At 39.4% G+C, this 16,184-nt stretch overlaps 2 protein-coding genes across 2 annotated transcripts; both read left to right on the forward strand.

The window, feature by feature from the left end:
- The first annotated feature begins 711 nt into the window (after positions 1–711).
- LOC137943161 (polyadenylation and cleavage factor homolog 4-like) lies at positions 712–8,993 on the forward strand. The gene is made up of 8 exons (XM_068788855.1): positions 712–1,223; positions 2,410–2,511; positions 2,797–3,057; positions 5,484–6,293; positions 6,482–7,423; positions 7,945–8,493; positions 8,771–8,901; positions 8,960–8,993. The coding sequence occupies exons 1-8, from the start codon at positions 876–878 to the stop codon at positions 8,991–8,993; spliced, it is 3,177 nt and encodes a 1,058-aa protein (XP_068644956.1). The 5' UTR covers positions 712–875.
- Positions 8,994–12,427: 3,434 nt separating this feature from the next.
- LOC137943162 (polyphenol oxidase, chloroplastic-like) lies at positions 12,428–14,170 on the forward strand. The gene has a single exon (XM_068788856.1). It carries the CDS (start codon positions 12,428–12,430, stop codon positions 14,168–14,170), a length of 1,743 nt encoding a protein of 580 aa, XP_068644957.1.
- Positions 14,171–16,184: the final 2,014 nt, after the last annotated feature.

Consider the following 16,184-nt stretch of genomic DNA (forward strand, 5'->3'; position numbering starts at 1 on the left):
TCCAAAGACAGACGGAGAGGAAAGCCCCGAGACAAGATCGAGATCGTAACATAGGTGTTATTGTGCATCTATGATAGGGAGATTTGTTCCACCCAACATCTTAATGGATGAGTTGACAGCACTGCTAAGGAGAAAGCTCCTTGTGCGGTGAGCTTCACTCTCTATCTGGACATAAAGAATGGAGCTGGCGAAGAATAATCCTGCCATAGCAATCCTGCCATGATTTAAGATTTGGTCAATAGTTAAAATTTTCACTAAGATTTGGATTGATTATTGAGGCAAAAACCCGGTTAAAATGAAGTCAATTATATAAAGTATTATTAAAATTAAATTAAAAAAAATACTATCATATATCGCCTAAACAAAAGAGGTAACACATGGTGACATATAATTACAAGAGAGTTTCACCCAAGTAAATAAGGTTATCAGTAACACGTGGCATCTGAGAAAAACTCCAGAAAATAAAAAATTTATTTTAAAATGAATGATGAGGTGTCAAACAGAGCCCTGTTGGCTTCCAGAGTTTTGGGAATGGAAAAAGCACCGGAGAAATCTACTAAACTTTAGATCTCAGATAATACCAGAAATGCACCATGGCTCGATCTGAAGCCCACAACCGCTCTAATTTGTAAGAAGACAGACATATGAGTGAGGAAAGGTCCACGAATGTAGCGGGCAAGAGGCTACGATTCAACAAGCGTGACTCTTCACGGCGCCAAGCCCAGATTGCACTCGAAAATGGAAAGTCGAAAACCCTTCCATTTCGGACACGCAGAATCCACGCGCTTTCCTCACTCTGTTTTCTTTTTCTACCTCACTCATGGCGTTACCCTCTTCATCTGCTGCCCCACCTCTTCCCTAAACTCTCACTCCCCATGGACGACGACGACCGGAAGCCTAACCCTAGAAATCTAGGGTACTTCTCTGATCAGCGCGTCAAAACCACTTCGGCCGCACCTGATCTCGCCGCCCAAAAACCCACTCCTCCTATTCTCGACCGATTTCGAGCGATGTTGAGAGAGAGAGAGGAGGAGGTTGGACTTACTGACGGTGATATAGGGTCGAGCATTCCGGTTGAAGATGTTGTCCGCCTATACGAAGAGGTCTTATCGGAGTTGACGTTCAATTCGAAGCCGATCATTACAGAGCTTACGATTATTGCCGGAGAGCAGAGCCAATGTGCGGAAGGGATTGCTGAAGCGATTTGCGCTCGAATTCTCGAGGTTGGGTTTCGTTCGACATGTTGCCTGGCATTGGATATGGTCTGTTTGTTTTTTCAACACAGCTATCGTGGTTGGTGCCTCAAAAAGGAGATTTGATAGGCCTTGTGTCGTCGCTTCGCTCTTGTATCTGCGTTTTGAACGTTTTATTTTTTAGTGATTCAATTCTTCTGAATTCAGTGTTTTATGGGTTATCAAAGAGAGGTCTCTCTCTCTCTCTCTCTCTCTCTCTCTCTCTCTCTCTCTCTCTCTCTCTCTCTCCCACATTAAGTAAAATAACTAAAATTTTGACGTTAGAGAAGTTATTCGTTGGAGGAAGTTCCAAACAATACAGAAGGCCACCCGATGTTGTAGTGAATTGCCAGCAATACCTATTGTCGCACTGCCATAGGATAATAGACCATTTAAGTTGCATTTCTAATGCCAGGGAAAGAGTGCTTCTTCGTTGCTATGTGGAGTACACGGTAGGGAGTGTGTTTTAATTTTTTCTCGTTCCTTCAACTGGCCTTGCGTTCCATTCATGTCGGTCTACATACAGTATGAGGCTTCCTGGGTAAAAATGGTGGCATTACTTTCTATACTGAACTAGCAACGCTGTCATGATCCCTTTCAAAATAAAGAATCTTCAAAAAAGAAACAATGGGTTATGTAAGCCTCTACCGAGAGGACGTTCCAACGTCAAATGCCAATTTCTTCAACTCAAATCTTTCAATTACCGTTATGAAAAAAGACTCTTAAAGTGCTGCTGGAAGATAAGTCTGTTATCTTTTCATTGTATTGTATTCTTCAGCGGTGGGGATGACCAGATCAAATCTTACAGAATGTTCCATCGAGCCGGTGCATACAGAAGTGGCAGAACTTGATACTGTTCATCCTATCATGTACCATAACTTTGACCAACTTTTAAATATTTATGCAGTCAATTGATCCGATTGTCATTAAAATTCATTGATTAATGTGTAGGTAGCTCTTATTTACCTTGGTTTAGTGAATGTTCGTTCTAGGATGATATTCCTATTCTTTTTCTTTTTTGAACAGTTGGAAAGCTTTTACGTTGAATAAATAAAGAATTGCAGCTTGGTGTTACTCAGTGTTCCTTATCATTGGGCTACAGGGCCTATCTGCAGTGGCATAACTTCCAATTTATTACATTTTTCTTATATATAGTTTTTGGTGCTTACATTTGCAGGTGCCAGTAGAGCAAAAACTTCCTTCCCTATATCTTCTGGATAGTATCGTTAAAAACATTGGTGGTGACTATGTAAGGTATTTCGCTGCTCGTCTCCCTCAGGTGAGTCTATTGTTTTTGCTCTTTTCTTTTTTGTTATTGATGTTTAGAATGATCTTTCTGTTACTATCCTTTTCTGCATGTTATATTCTGGTAAAAGATGGGCGGTAGGGATTATGTTGTAACTTACACTGTAAATTAGGTTGTTTGTGTATTACCATCCTTCACATAGATAAACTATTTTAATGTTTGAGACTGCACGTACTACTTACAAACCTGAGCAGTGTGCGAACCTTTTGAGAAATGTTTTGATATGGTTCTATGAAATGCTGTTTTTTCATTTGGCAGGTGTTCTGTGAGGCATACAAGAAGGTTCATCCCCACTTACATCCTGCCATGCACCATCTTTTTGGGACTTGGTCAGCAGTATTCCCAAATTCAGTACTACGCAGACTTGAGAGAGAGATACAATTTTCTCCTCCTGTGACCCGTCAACCATCTAACATTACTTCTTTGGAACCTTCCAAACTGCCATCTCCCCGTCCAGGTCATGGTATTCATGTAAATCCAAAATATCTAGAGCAGCAGCAATTTGAACAAGAAACAGCGGTATATTTCTCTCTACTCCTCCATTTACAGATTTACATAGGCAAAAGCTCAGACTCACACGTATGAAAAAGTATTTGCTCTATTGTCTATTGATGGATGTATTGCATAATAAAGGTGCTGCAGGACCTGCAGATGAAAACTCCTTTATGTGTCTGTCAAGTGTGGATTGAGTCTTTGGCTCCATATTTGGAGGTTAATTAATGTGATGGTCATGGCTTTCAGGTATCATATGTTTGAGGTATCTGTTGGAAAAATAAAAGTGTGACATTGCTTGAATTGAAATTTATCTTGTGGATTCTCTTGTATCCTTATTTCCATGAAATAATTGACATCGTATCCTTATTTCCATCAAATAATTGACATTGCATCCTTATTTAATTGTGACTGATTTCCTATTCCTATATCAGCAAATGATGTTACCGGTTCGCTTGCCAAGCAAGGAGCTTCCCTTCAATCTCTTGTTGTTAGGGGAATGAACTTTTAAACTGCCTTTGTATTCTCTTGTTTGCTGTAATAAAATCTCATTTCACTAAAAAAAAAAAAAGTTACCTCGTGGATTGTTCTTTAGTTGAGCCGCAGATAGACAGGTGTTTTTTTATGTAGGAATATTTGTATCTATATATGTGTTGTAAATGTATATGTGTACAGTATGATTATCTTAATGTTATAAATTGCTATTTAAATGTTATAACTTCTATATATCTGTATGTTGTTGGACTGTTGTTTCCGCCTAAGAGGTCATTTTGGAGAAAATGACTCTTGAAATGCTCATGTGCCATACAATATGACACCTTGTCCTCTATTTGAGATGTCTATCTATTGGTAGCACAGTATATGTCCTCACCATTTTACCAATGGCTGACTTAGGAATGGTTATGCTGAAAGGCTTGGGTCTGAATCTATTGGAGGAATGAATAGGACTGATCTTATAAAATCCATCCTAGTCATCGTACTGTGAACCTTTATAACCGGTTAAAACTTATTAACAAGGTTTAACTATTAGGTCGGTATACATGACTTTACTAGCAGTTGTAAAATCAGTATTACATTGTTCTAAACATTGCACGGATAAATATGACTTCATCAATAGATGTAAAATCAGTCTGGCTTTTGTTAAGTGGTTTCTGTTATGTCATTAAAGATTTTTTTTTTTTTTTGAATGAACATAAAAAAATTGTTTGTACTAAAAAATCCAGTCTAGACCAGGTGAAGGTGGCTAGGTTTGGGCTTTTAGAATCTTTAGGTAAATTTGAACCATTAGAGCTTCTCGGTCTGTCAGGTGCCATATCCATTTATTAGCATCAGAGAGCTGATAAACTTCTTGAGAGGATATTGCTCTAAAAGGGATCATGGAGCAAACTCTTGAATGGATTGATGAGGGAATGTCAGGTGACTCTTCAGTTTCTAGTTGGAGGGCCCTTTTATGGAAATTTGATAAATGAACAAAACTTGTAGAGAAATTTTGCTTCTAATAAACCTTTTGTTAAGTTCTAATTAATCTCCAACTAGAGAAAGCTTGTTTCTAGTAATATGAAGAATTAAATTTGTTTTCAATTCCTATGCTAACTAAAGTTCATCAGAAGTTATTTGAAGTGTGTTTGTTACAAATAAGTTCCTTTCCATATTAATATTAGTTTTTTCAGGCCTTGAATAATGAGAGTTACCTTGAAGGAAAGAGATGTATATGAAGACAGGGAGTGACAGGGCTCCAAACATGTCAAGTTTCGCAGGAATAATGTCTTTGGATTTAATCTGCTTTTCGACTGTGCAAAATCACTTCCAGCATGAGGGAAGCCAAGAGGACTTTTCTGTAGATTCCAATTCCCTTGCATAAGTTCTTGCATCTGTCTGAAATGAGTACTTAATTTGAAGAGGCCCCAGAAGAGTGAGATGATATTCCGATTACGATCTACCTGAATTTTTCTTTGGGTGACAGGAATACAGCAGAAAACAGATATTAAAGGGAAGGATGGCGTATATAATTAAAAAAATGTTCTTTGTTATTTTGTTTGATATCTCCTCTAGTCATTTTTTATTTTTAGAGGATATCTGCAACTGACGTATCTTGAAGGCATCTGCTATCCTACAGGAGATTTACTCAAATGTCTAAACAGCAAAACCAGTAATCAATCTTGCTTTATAACTCTCATTTCATACAAAAAAGTCCATCATTGAATCTATCTATCTGTTTCTATCATGATGGCAGCGGTTACGTCATTATGTAAATGTATAAAGTTCTGCTAATGGCTGCATTGTAAAGGAATATAAATCCTAAGTGGGATTTTCCTTTTGGATGGGCTGTTGATAGATTATTTCATATTGATTTGGAGAAACTCATCACTGTCAATGAATAATCTGTTTTTGTTTGTGTTAGGTGTTGTTGCTAAAGTTAATATAAGCATCGTCAGTTGTTTGTTGTTGTGCAGGATGCTCAGCATGGGAAGGGACTTTCATCTAGTCTACAAGCATATGGGCGAAAACCAACTATAGGGTACAGTGAGGATGATTTCAAACATGCAGATATGCTACCTCTTCAAAAGGTTGGAAGTGGAAGAGTTGAGCCCCCTCAAATTCTGTCTGGGCATCCATCCACAGTTGTTGCTACTGAAAGTCCTCTCACGAAGTCCAAAGCTATGCTAATGAGGCTGTCCTCTCCTCCTAGTATTGAGCTGTCAATGCCTTCATCACCAGCAGCAGGTAGGCTTGTAAGGGATATGTCCCCAGCAAGTGCTGTTGACAGGATCTCTCCTGATTCTAGGCCTGGGTTAAGGAACGGAGAGAGGAATGGTTGGTGGGAAACATATTGGTCTGAGGATGGCACACAGCAAAGGGAATCTTCTAGTTCATATCAGATTAGTAATGGAAACAGTCAGCGACAACAAAGAGGTCTAATTGATTCTTATGGAAACTACAGAGCAAAGGGTATCTTGCCAGACAAAAGTCCAATGGTGGAACAGCTTGATGTAAATGCTATAAATAATAGTGCAGCCACAAGGAATTGGCAGAATGTTGAAGAAGAAGAATATGATTGGGAGGATATGAGTCCAACTTTAGCTGACCGTAGCCGTGGTAATGATCTTCCTGGTCCCATTCATGGTAGTTTAGGTGTGAATACTGGATCTGGAAGACCACATTCAGATCTGCAACCCCGAAGCAGAGATTGGTCCAGTCATGCTTACCTGCCTTTTGCTGATGATTCTTCTACTATATTTGATGATAGGGTTCCTCTCACTGGGGTATTGTTTTCCATCTATTTGGGTTTTGCCAGTTTAGCTTGATCACTATCTATCTATGGAAGTTTCCTTTCCTCTTTGATATTATTATTGTTTACCAGTAATGCTTTTTTTTGTAAAGATTTCTGTAAAAGATAGAGCTGTTTAACCTGCTATTTGGGAATATAACAGATGCTCTTCCATCCTTTCAGTCTGCTCGTGGACCACTCGGCAAGATGTCATCAACTGCAGGCTTGAAAAATGAGCTCCTATCTAAGTACGGGCGTTCTGGCTATCCTCAAGACTCTTGGAAGTTGCCTCACAGTTCTTCCCAACCTTCAGTTCCATATGTCCTTCCAAAATCTGGTACTAATGCTTCTATGCCTTTTCCAGCAGCTGATGGGGTAACTCTGACCACTCAAAAAGCACCTCTTTCAATTGAGAATCCACAGGATTTGGATTTAGCAATTGACAGAATTTTGAATGTCCGTAAAAGGAATGCTTCTTCAAATCTTGATTCCTTGCATTTGAAGGGTGGACCAGCACTGAAGAAGCATTTTACACAAGGGCCCCATTTGCCTCCCATTACATCCATGACAACCCCCCCTATGGCTGGTTCTCATCATTTGGCACCTTCAGTACCTAGTCCTTTGCACCAGAAGCATCATTTTGTGAACCAAGGTCTAAACAAGTCTTTGTTGGATTCTGTTGATAGGAATATGATACATTCAACAGAACAGATTCCTTGGTCTCATCGACAGGCAAGGCCGATTTCTTTAAGTCAACCAAATCAGGCTCAAGAATATCTTGTTCCAGACCATGCTCTGGTTTCCTCTCACATAGTGAAACAGAGTCTAAATCATTCTGCTACTATACTAGGTCAGGGTGCAATTCAGAAGATGATGGTACCGAATTTGTATTCTGGAATATCTTCATCAATGGCAGCCAATCGTATTCCTGAAACATCCTTGCAGTTGCATGGAGGTGCTGGACCTCCACTGCCTCTGGGACCACTTCCTTTGTTGTCTCAGTCAGGGCTTATGTCCGAAAATGCCGCATCTGTTGTGGCTAATCCTCCTGGAAATGCATTTTCAGGTCTGATTAGTTCACTAGTGGCTCAAGGTTTGATTTCATTGACAGCACCGGCATCACAGGTATCTTCAGTTATTAAAACGTCTACCAATGGTAGGTAGTCTAGTTCAATTCATGGTTGACTTGGGGTATACTCATATAGACAAGTGGAAGTTGAAGGAGGTAACCTGCATTTTTAAAAAAAAAAAAAAATTGAATGCTGAAACCCCTTACCTTTGTGAGACTTCAACTGTATTATATGAAGTGTCCACCTGGGTGCACATACCTTTATGGTGGCCTGCCTCAGAAAACCACCCATTGTCACTTCTAAAATCATCAGCTGTTGTTCATGTTTAAGAGTTTCTGTTGCAGTGGAGCATCTAATCTTTGGCCCATCCATGGATCCTCGAAATGTGTGCATCCAGGCTGACTGTAACAGATCCTATCATTTCTAGGTTCTCTTTTGAATGCATTCAATGATGCATACGACTTTGCAGTGATTGTTGCCCCTTTAATTTTTCCCTTGTATTAGTGCATTTTCTTTTAGGTGGTTTTGTGTCCTTTATGATATAAGAGGTCTCAGACCACTAATGTGACTTTTCAGGATTCTTTGGGTGTTGAGTTCAACGTGGAACTCCTTAAAGTTCGGCATGAGTCTGCTATAAATGCTCTTTATGCTGATCTTCCTCGACAGTGTACCACTTGTGGGATGCGTTTTAAATGCCAAGAAGAGCATAGCAGTCACATGGATTGGCATGTGACAAAAAATCGGATGTCTAAAAACCAAAAGCACAATCCTTCAAGAAAATGGTTTGTTAGTGCCAAAGAATGGCTCAGTGGTGCAGAAGCCTTAGGAACAGACATGGCCCCTGGTTTTCTGCGTACAGAAACTGTTGTTGAAAAAAGGGTTGATGAAGAAGTGGCTGTTCCTGCAGATGAGAACCAAAATGTTTGTGCCTTATGTGGGGAGCCTTTTGAGGATTTCTACAGCGATGAAACTGAGGAGTGGATGTATAAAGGGGCCATCTACATGAATGCACCAGATGGATCTGTAGAGGGCATAGACAGGGCTACACTAGGCCCTATTGTGCATGTTAAGTGTCGCTCAGAATCTACAGCTATTCCTTTGGAGGATTTTGTAAAAGATGAAGGGGTATGCATCCACTTCTTTATCACTTTTGATTTTGATGTGTATGTCTTTAAGAGTTTTTAGTGGTTCATGAATTGTCTACCTGTGCTACTTCTTGTTATTTCACTTAGTGGTTCGACCCATATTGCTTTCCTTTTCACTGTTTATAGAATGTAATTTTTCAGAGTCATGCTTTTTTGTCATCTTGCTTGCAATTGGTTGTCATGATTTAAAATATTGGCATATGCGAGCAGCTCTGTAGCTATATTGTCTGAACTGAGCTGTCCATCAACCTGGAAAGGTGGTCAGGTTTGATTCAACCGGTTCAACTGCAAAACTCTGGCGGTTGAACTGTATGATAGGCATGGAGAGGGGGGAAAGCGGGGACAGGGGAGGAGACCGCTTAGTTCAGTTTAGTTCCCTTGGTTTGGCGTTTGAAACTACTCTAACTGGTCAGTTTACTGGTTTTTCCTCTCTCCGATTCTTTCAGTTTCAGACCTGGGAGAGGTACATGGTCCGGTTGAACAAGGATTTCATCTGTTAGATTTGGCTGGGATTTCACAACTCTGCTCTATAGAGTTTCATTTATATGAAATTTTAGTTGGGAAAGAGTTTTATTGCCGATTTACTATAATGGTCCCCTGAAATATCCTTGGTGAAAAGGTAGGTGGTGGTTGAAATAAATGCCGACCTACTGATGAACTTGTTAAGCTTATAAAGATTTAGAACCTTTTCCCATGTCAAACCTTGTGCTGTTTTTTCTCTTTCTGTTATATAAAGTGATGATAAACTGAAGCCATGGAGTTGGTTGAATAATCTGATACGTGAATTCTTTTATGTTGAAGATTAAAAAAAAAACAGGTTACTGTTGCTTATGCTGTTTTTGCAAGAGCTAGGATAGTCAGCTACTTTGGGTGTCCTTCTGCCCTTTCAGTATTAATATTTCTCCGAGAGCATGAAAAACACACCAACTCTAGGCAAAAACTAAAATAGATGATTTTTGCATAGATGTTTGTGAAACAATATATGAGCACGAATTCTGATGGGTTGGATTGGGCCTTTGGCTCAATGGCCACATGAGAGGGGTTTCTGGTGATATCCTGGGTTCAAGTCTCACAGGAGGAAATGGGGGTGTAGCGTGCATGTGTCACCAACATTTTAAAAAAAATGTCCGATAAGAAATGAATTATTTTCTAAAAATTCAGTTCCTGCGTTTTTTTGTGAAAAAAGATGAATGTGAATCATACCAAACAAATCTAGTCAACCAAAACTAGGCTGCTTTTATTACATGTATCTCAAATTTTATCATTGTTGCAATAAATTCTTTAAAGTTCTCTTTTTGTTGTTGTAAATGCTGTGGCTGGCAAGGATCTGATTCAAATTTTCACATTTTCCCTGCAGGTGAGTTGACGAAGAAGGTAGTCAAAGAAAAAAATGCTTAATTAGATTTAGTGATTACTCAACCTTTCATGTCAAGTACTTTGAAGGTTCAATAGGGTTTTGGTGGCATGCAGTAACTTATTATCCCCTCTAATGGTAGGCAAGAGCATTCTAATCTTTGTACATGTAACACTTAGCAACTGTATCATGCATAATCAGAAGCTTAAAAGTCTTTTATCACTCTCACTTCTCTTAGTTATCTTCTATTTCTGCAACTATATGAAGGACCCCTGTGAAACATCCATTAATGAACGTTGGGAGGTAGGTCTAGCAAATCAAGGTGTCGAGGATCCTGGATTTATCTATATTCATCAAATTGACCTCTGAATTTTACTAAACCTGTTTCCTCTTAGTTTCCTTTTTGTCTGTTTTAGTGTTCAGCAGGTTGAACACATTTTAGCAGGCATTTCAGCATGTAAGGCTTGCTACATTGAGGAGATGGGCTGGATGAAGTGAAAACCTGAGATGAAGCCTGCATCCAATGCTTGCTTCATTGACGAGTTGGTCGGTCCATGAAGCGGCAGTGGAGTATATTTTCTCCATTTGAGTTTCAATTTTTTTTCTTTCTTTTACTTTCCTGCTTTGCTCTAATGGAATAATTGACCACTGAAATTCTTACTCCCAGAGCTGCTTTTCGTTGAGAGATTTGTTCTATTGACTTTGATCATGCGTATCAGACTTTGACTTGATTACCCATTTTTTGTGTCCGTCCGACTCTGTCATTTTGTCTACACATTTGAAAAACATTTTTAGACACGTCTTCTACAGGCTTCGTTTCTACATGTCGATTGTGAAATGTGAAAAAGAAACAGAGCTCACTCGCCGACTTTATTTTTTCTTCTACTTCCAAAAACAGTTTTCCTCTCTTCTTCTATTTCTTTCGTTTTTCTATTACCCAATTTTTTTAACATTAATAATACAAATAACCAATTTTTTAATTTATTCGTACAAATACCCATCTTTGACCGGTTAATTCCATATATTTACCGTCAAAAGGTAAGCATTGATCGATTATGTGGTGACATGTCATCATGAGCGAATAAATATTAAATTAAATATTTTAAGAATACATTTAAATATATAGATTTTTAAAAATATTAAATTAATTAAAAATGTTTTTTTAATTTTTTATTAAATATATTAACATATATACATGTCTTTAAAAATATTTAATTAATTTAAAATATTTTAAATACTTTTTAAGTTATGAAAATATTTTTTTAAATGTAAAAAATTAATTTTTAAAAAATTTTAAATATTTTTATTTATATGGTAATAAAAGATGTATCGACAAATTAGATTTTTAAACTCAAAATATTTTTTTCAATTAAAAAATATTTTATATCGATAATTAATTAATACGAATTTTATATCTTTTTATTATAAAAAAGGTCGAATATTTGTACCAACAAACAGGAATTTTAAACTAAATTATTTTTTACTAAATATTGTATGAAATTAAATAATACCTTAAAGTAACAATAATTATATTAAGGTATTAAGTAAAATAAAGTATTTTAGAAATAATTAATAATAAAAAATTATATATTTTTATTATATTAAATAAAAGGTAATGAAATGAAATGTGTAAGAATTTTTAAAATCAGAAATTAATATATATTTTTAAAAACTTAAGTGGCATTTGGATGATGTGTCATCCTACCAAATACACGAGATGTCTCAATCTGGCAAGCGGCTTATTTGGAACAGAAAGTCATCCAACTTGTCGAGCCTTTTGGCCATATTTGATTTGATTCGAGTGGAATGAGAAATAACAAAAAACAAAAAACAAAAACGTGAGAGAATTCTATCTAAAATTCCTCTTTCCTTTTAAAAATTTACAGGATTTTCTGAAATCTCACAAAAATTTCACCATCTGAAGGAAACAACGTAGATGACAAGCTCTTATATTAACTGGCTGTTTGATGATCTACCCATATGTCCATAAACTTTAAAAGAGAAAGCTCCGTTGCTGGTTTTCTAACTGAGGATAACCATGCATTTTCCTGCTGTTAGTTTATGATTCTAGATATTCATACTTTCTCTTCGGCATTTTGTTGAAAGGATTCGGCAGTTGGACAAAAATGATAGCGGCTGCAATCTTGATTTTTTGTTTTCATCATCGATTCAAGTTGTAATGCTGATAAATGGTGAATTCCGATGAGAGAGAGTAACGAGAAAATTCTGAAAGGGATTCTCAGAAGACTTTTCAAAGAACGTGTGAATCGACTGCATACATTGATACTGGCGCATTTCTTCTCAGATACATTGTGCAGGTTTTTCTGGTTTTCGTTGAAATTTCAATGGACGAGTGGAATCAGTAAAATGAAGAGATTCTTTTGCTGAAGTTTTCGTTCGTTGATTGATGAACTTTCCCTGAGAAGTTTAGTCGATCAATGAAATTGTCTTCTTCTTCCGAAGATGGACGTTGTCGAGTCGTTGTTGGCGAAGGAATAGGCTTCAGTAGCGCCACCATAAATTCAGCCACCTTCCCCAGCTAGAAAAACCAATCAAAGCCATGGCTTCTCTCTCAAACACCGTTGCTTCCAGCACCATTTCATCTATTTCGACCTTCTCTGAGCTGCCCTTGCGTCACCCAGGAAGACGCGTATGCCTTCCACCCACAAGATACAGACGTAGGGTTTCATGCAGTGGAGGAGACGAAAACAAGAGGAAGAGTGAGGCGGGAAGATTTGACCGGAGGAACGTTCTCATCGGTTTGGGAGGGCTTTATGGTGTCACCAACCTCGGCTTTGCACCCACAGCTGCCGGAGCTCCCATTAACCCACCTGATCTCTCCAAATGCGGACCTGCAGAACTCCCTGCCGGAGCAGACCCTACCAACTGCTGCCCTCCCAACCTTCGAAACATTGTTGACTTCAAGCTCCCGGACCAAGGGTCCCCTGTGCGCGTCCGCCGTGCAGCTCACCTTGTCGACGACGACTTCCTTGCCAAGTTCAAGAAGGGCATTGATCTCATGAAGGCCCTCCCGGCTGACGACCCGAGAAATTTCACTCAGCAGGCCAACGTCCACTGCGCCTACTGTGACGGTGCATATAATCAGATCGGTTTCCCGGACTTGGAGATCCAGGTCCACAACTCGTGGCTCTTCTTCCCCTGGCACCGCTGCTACCTCTACTTCTTCGAGAGAATCCTCGGAAAACTCATCGGCGACGAAAAATTCGCCTTGCCCTTTTGGAACTGGGACGCCCCCGCTGGGATGCAGTTGCCGGCCATTTACGCCGACAGGGCGTCCCCTCTCTACGACACACTCCGGGATGCCAAGCACCAGCCTCCGACAATGTTGGACCTCGACTACGACATGGTAGAACCCAACATGCCAAACGACGAACAAATAACGAGCAACTTGACGATCATGTACCGTCAAATGGTGTCCGGTGCCAAGACGCCACTACTCTTCTTCGGTGCACCTTATCGCGCCGGTGGGGAACCGGATCCCGGTGCTGGTTCATTGGAGAGCACGCCCCACGGACCAGTACACCTCTGGACCGGCGACCGCACGCAACCGAACAGGGAGAATATGGGAAACTTTTACTCGGCGGCGAGGGACCCGATCTTCTACGGTCACCATGCAAACGTGGACAGGATGTGGAGCATTTGGAAGAGCCTCGGGGGCAAGCGGAGGGACTACACAGATACAGACTGGTTAAATTCGGCTTTCCTCTTGTACGACGAGAACGCCCAGCTGGTCAGGGTTAAGGTTCGTGATTGCCTTGACAACAGCAAGCTTCGTTACACTTACCAAGACGTCGACATTCCATGGCTTAGAAATCGCCCTACTCCTCTCAGGCCCAAGGAAGCTAAAGCAGCAACGAAGAGAGCTTCCACGACGACAGGGGAAAAATTCCCGGTGGATTTGAACAAGGTGGTGAAGGTTGTGGTAGACCGGCAAAAGAAGTCACGAAGCAAGAAGGAGAAGGAGGAAGAAGAAGAAGTGCTGGTGATCGAGGGGATAGAGTTGGACAGAGACGTGGCGGTGAAATTCGATGTTTTCATAAACTTGGAGGATGAGACGACAAGGAAGCCAAGCGCGACTGAGTTCGCGGGAAGCTTTGTGAACGTTGCGCACAAGCACGGCAAGAAGTCGAAGAAGATAAAGACTTGCCTGCGATTGGGGATCACAGATTTGCTGGAGGATCTAGATGCCGATGGGGATGACGATGTGGTGGTCACCCTGGTTCCTCGACTGGGGAAAGACATTATCTCCATTGGTGGTGTCAAAATTGAATATCTCTCTTAAACTCTTAAATTGATATCACCCGATTCCGTCACGTTTAATAAAGAGAATTTTACCAAAATAACAGTTTTAAAAAACTTATTTATGAAAACAACGACGGTATCAACTTATTTAAAAAAATATCAAACTTTGACCGATCCATTGTACATATAGACAGTCAAAGACGACATGTAAGTTTGGACTGCTTACAAGTCGCCATGTCATCAGTGTAATGTGAGTAGATTAAAACATAAGCTGCCACTTTATTATCTCGACACATCAGTTGCCACGTAATCTGACACATCATTATATATTACCGTCTTTTTGTCCTGTCATCTAGGGCCATGTAAGCACAGCCACGTCAGCCCTCACTTATGTTTTTCGTTCTAATCTCTTCCTCGATCTTTCTCCTCGCCTCTCGTCTCGGCCTCAGCCGCTCCCCTGTTGCCGTTGATCGGCCTCGGCCTCGCCCTCACGCCCCCCTCTCAACCGCTCTCTCTTCGCCTCAACCCAGACTTCGTCTCAGCCTCATCTCTCATTCTTCTTCTCCGTTCCCCTCTGTTCATCCTCTCGCCGCCCCTTTCTCAAAACTGAAACTATCATTTAATCACTTTGTCGCCCCCTCTCTCAGAACCGAACCCTATAATTTCCTCTCAACGCCCCTTCTCTTAATACCCTATTATTTCACTCTCTCGCCGCCCCTTCTCTCAAAACCGAAGCCCTACTCACCCTCCAAACCCGAATTTGAATTTCAGAAGCCGATTTAGCAGGGTGATTTTTTAGGGCGTTTGTTAATTGAATCTAATTACTGTGTTTAATTATAATGTTGATTTGAATTTAGGTGTTTAATTACTGTATTTATTTTTTTGTGATTTACTGTTTAATTTCTGATTTTATGTTAATAAAATTTCTGTCAATTGCAGATAAATTAAAATTATTGTAAAGTTTAATTTTAGTTTATGGATTTTCTGAATAATTTGTTGTACTTTAGTTTATGGATTCCTATGCCATTGAATGTTGTATTTTCTGAAGTTGCTAGTTTAATTTTAGTTAATTTCGTTTAATTTTATGATTTATGAAGTTGCATTTTACTCTATTGAGATAAGATTTGAAGGATTTTTAGTTGCTAGTTGTTGTTAAATAAATTTGAAGTATCATGGAATGATCATTCCATAGGTGTTATAAATATCCACCACATGGGTTTTTTTGTTTTGTTTATGTTTTCTTATGTTTGCCCTAGTTACTAGGATGGGTACAAATTCTGATTAAGAGTAGGTTGGGTAATGGAAAGTGGGTTGAGTCCAGTTCAAACTAGGCTGAGTCGCCTGCACGGGCGTCCATTAGCCAACGAAACCCAACCCCATCACTGACGAGATATAGTTCGTAGTGACTGCGAAGTCATATGGGGCTCTACCAGGGGTGTTCGGTGAATTTGGACTTAGGTGTGTTTTTGCATTGTTAGGACTAATCATAAAAATTAAAACTTACATAATTTTTTGCATAAATAAACTCTTACTAATGTATGTAGTTTTTATAGATAATATGGCGTCAGTTGTTGGGTTTTTCTTTCGATACAATGAAAAAATTGAAGGAGAAGTCTGAATATTTTCATAGTTATGATGGAGGTCAATCACAAATGAAAAGGATTGCAGTTTCAACTAAGTTTCGCGAGTTCTTAGTAATGTTGTACAGATTCACGGGGTAGGATGGTGATATTCATCAAATATTTATTAAGGCCAAAATTCCATTTTCTGACGGGTAGTTAACGCCCCCCCCCCCCCCCCCCCCCCCCCCCCCCCCCCCCCTCTGATAAACGCTCCTTGAAATAGCAATCCAAGGTGAACATTTTCATTACTCGTGAAATTTAAGTATTACTATTGATAACTGTCTTTTATATTTTGGTATTCTATATGTATTAATCAATCATTTTAAAATTTTATATTTTGTAGTTGTTCTTAGTGGAAGTTGTGGTCAGTGCCCATTTGGTAAAACCCTTGTTTGAAGATGAGGGCACGTCAGTGGTTGAGTTTTCTGATGA

The sequence above is a fragment of the Aristolochia californica genome, unplaced genomic scaffold (assembly GCF_029961685.1).
Source record: "Aristolochia californica isolate CCGP_79_NKW_82.1479 unplaced genomic scaffold, dmAriCali1.0.hap1 SCAF_10, whole genome shotgun sequence".
Lineage (NCBI taxonomy): Eukaryota > Viridiplantae > Streptophyta > Magnoliopsida > Piperales > Aristolochiaceae > Aristolochia > Aristolochia californica.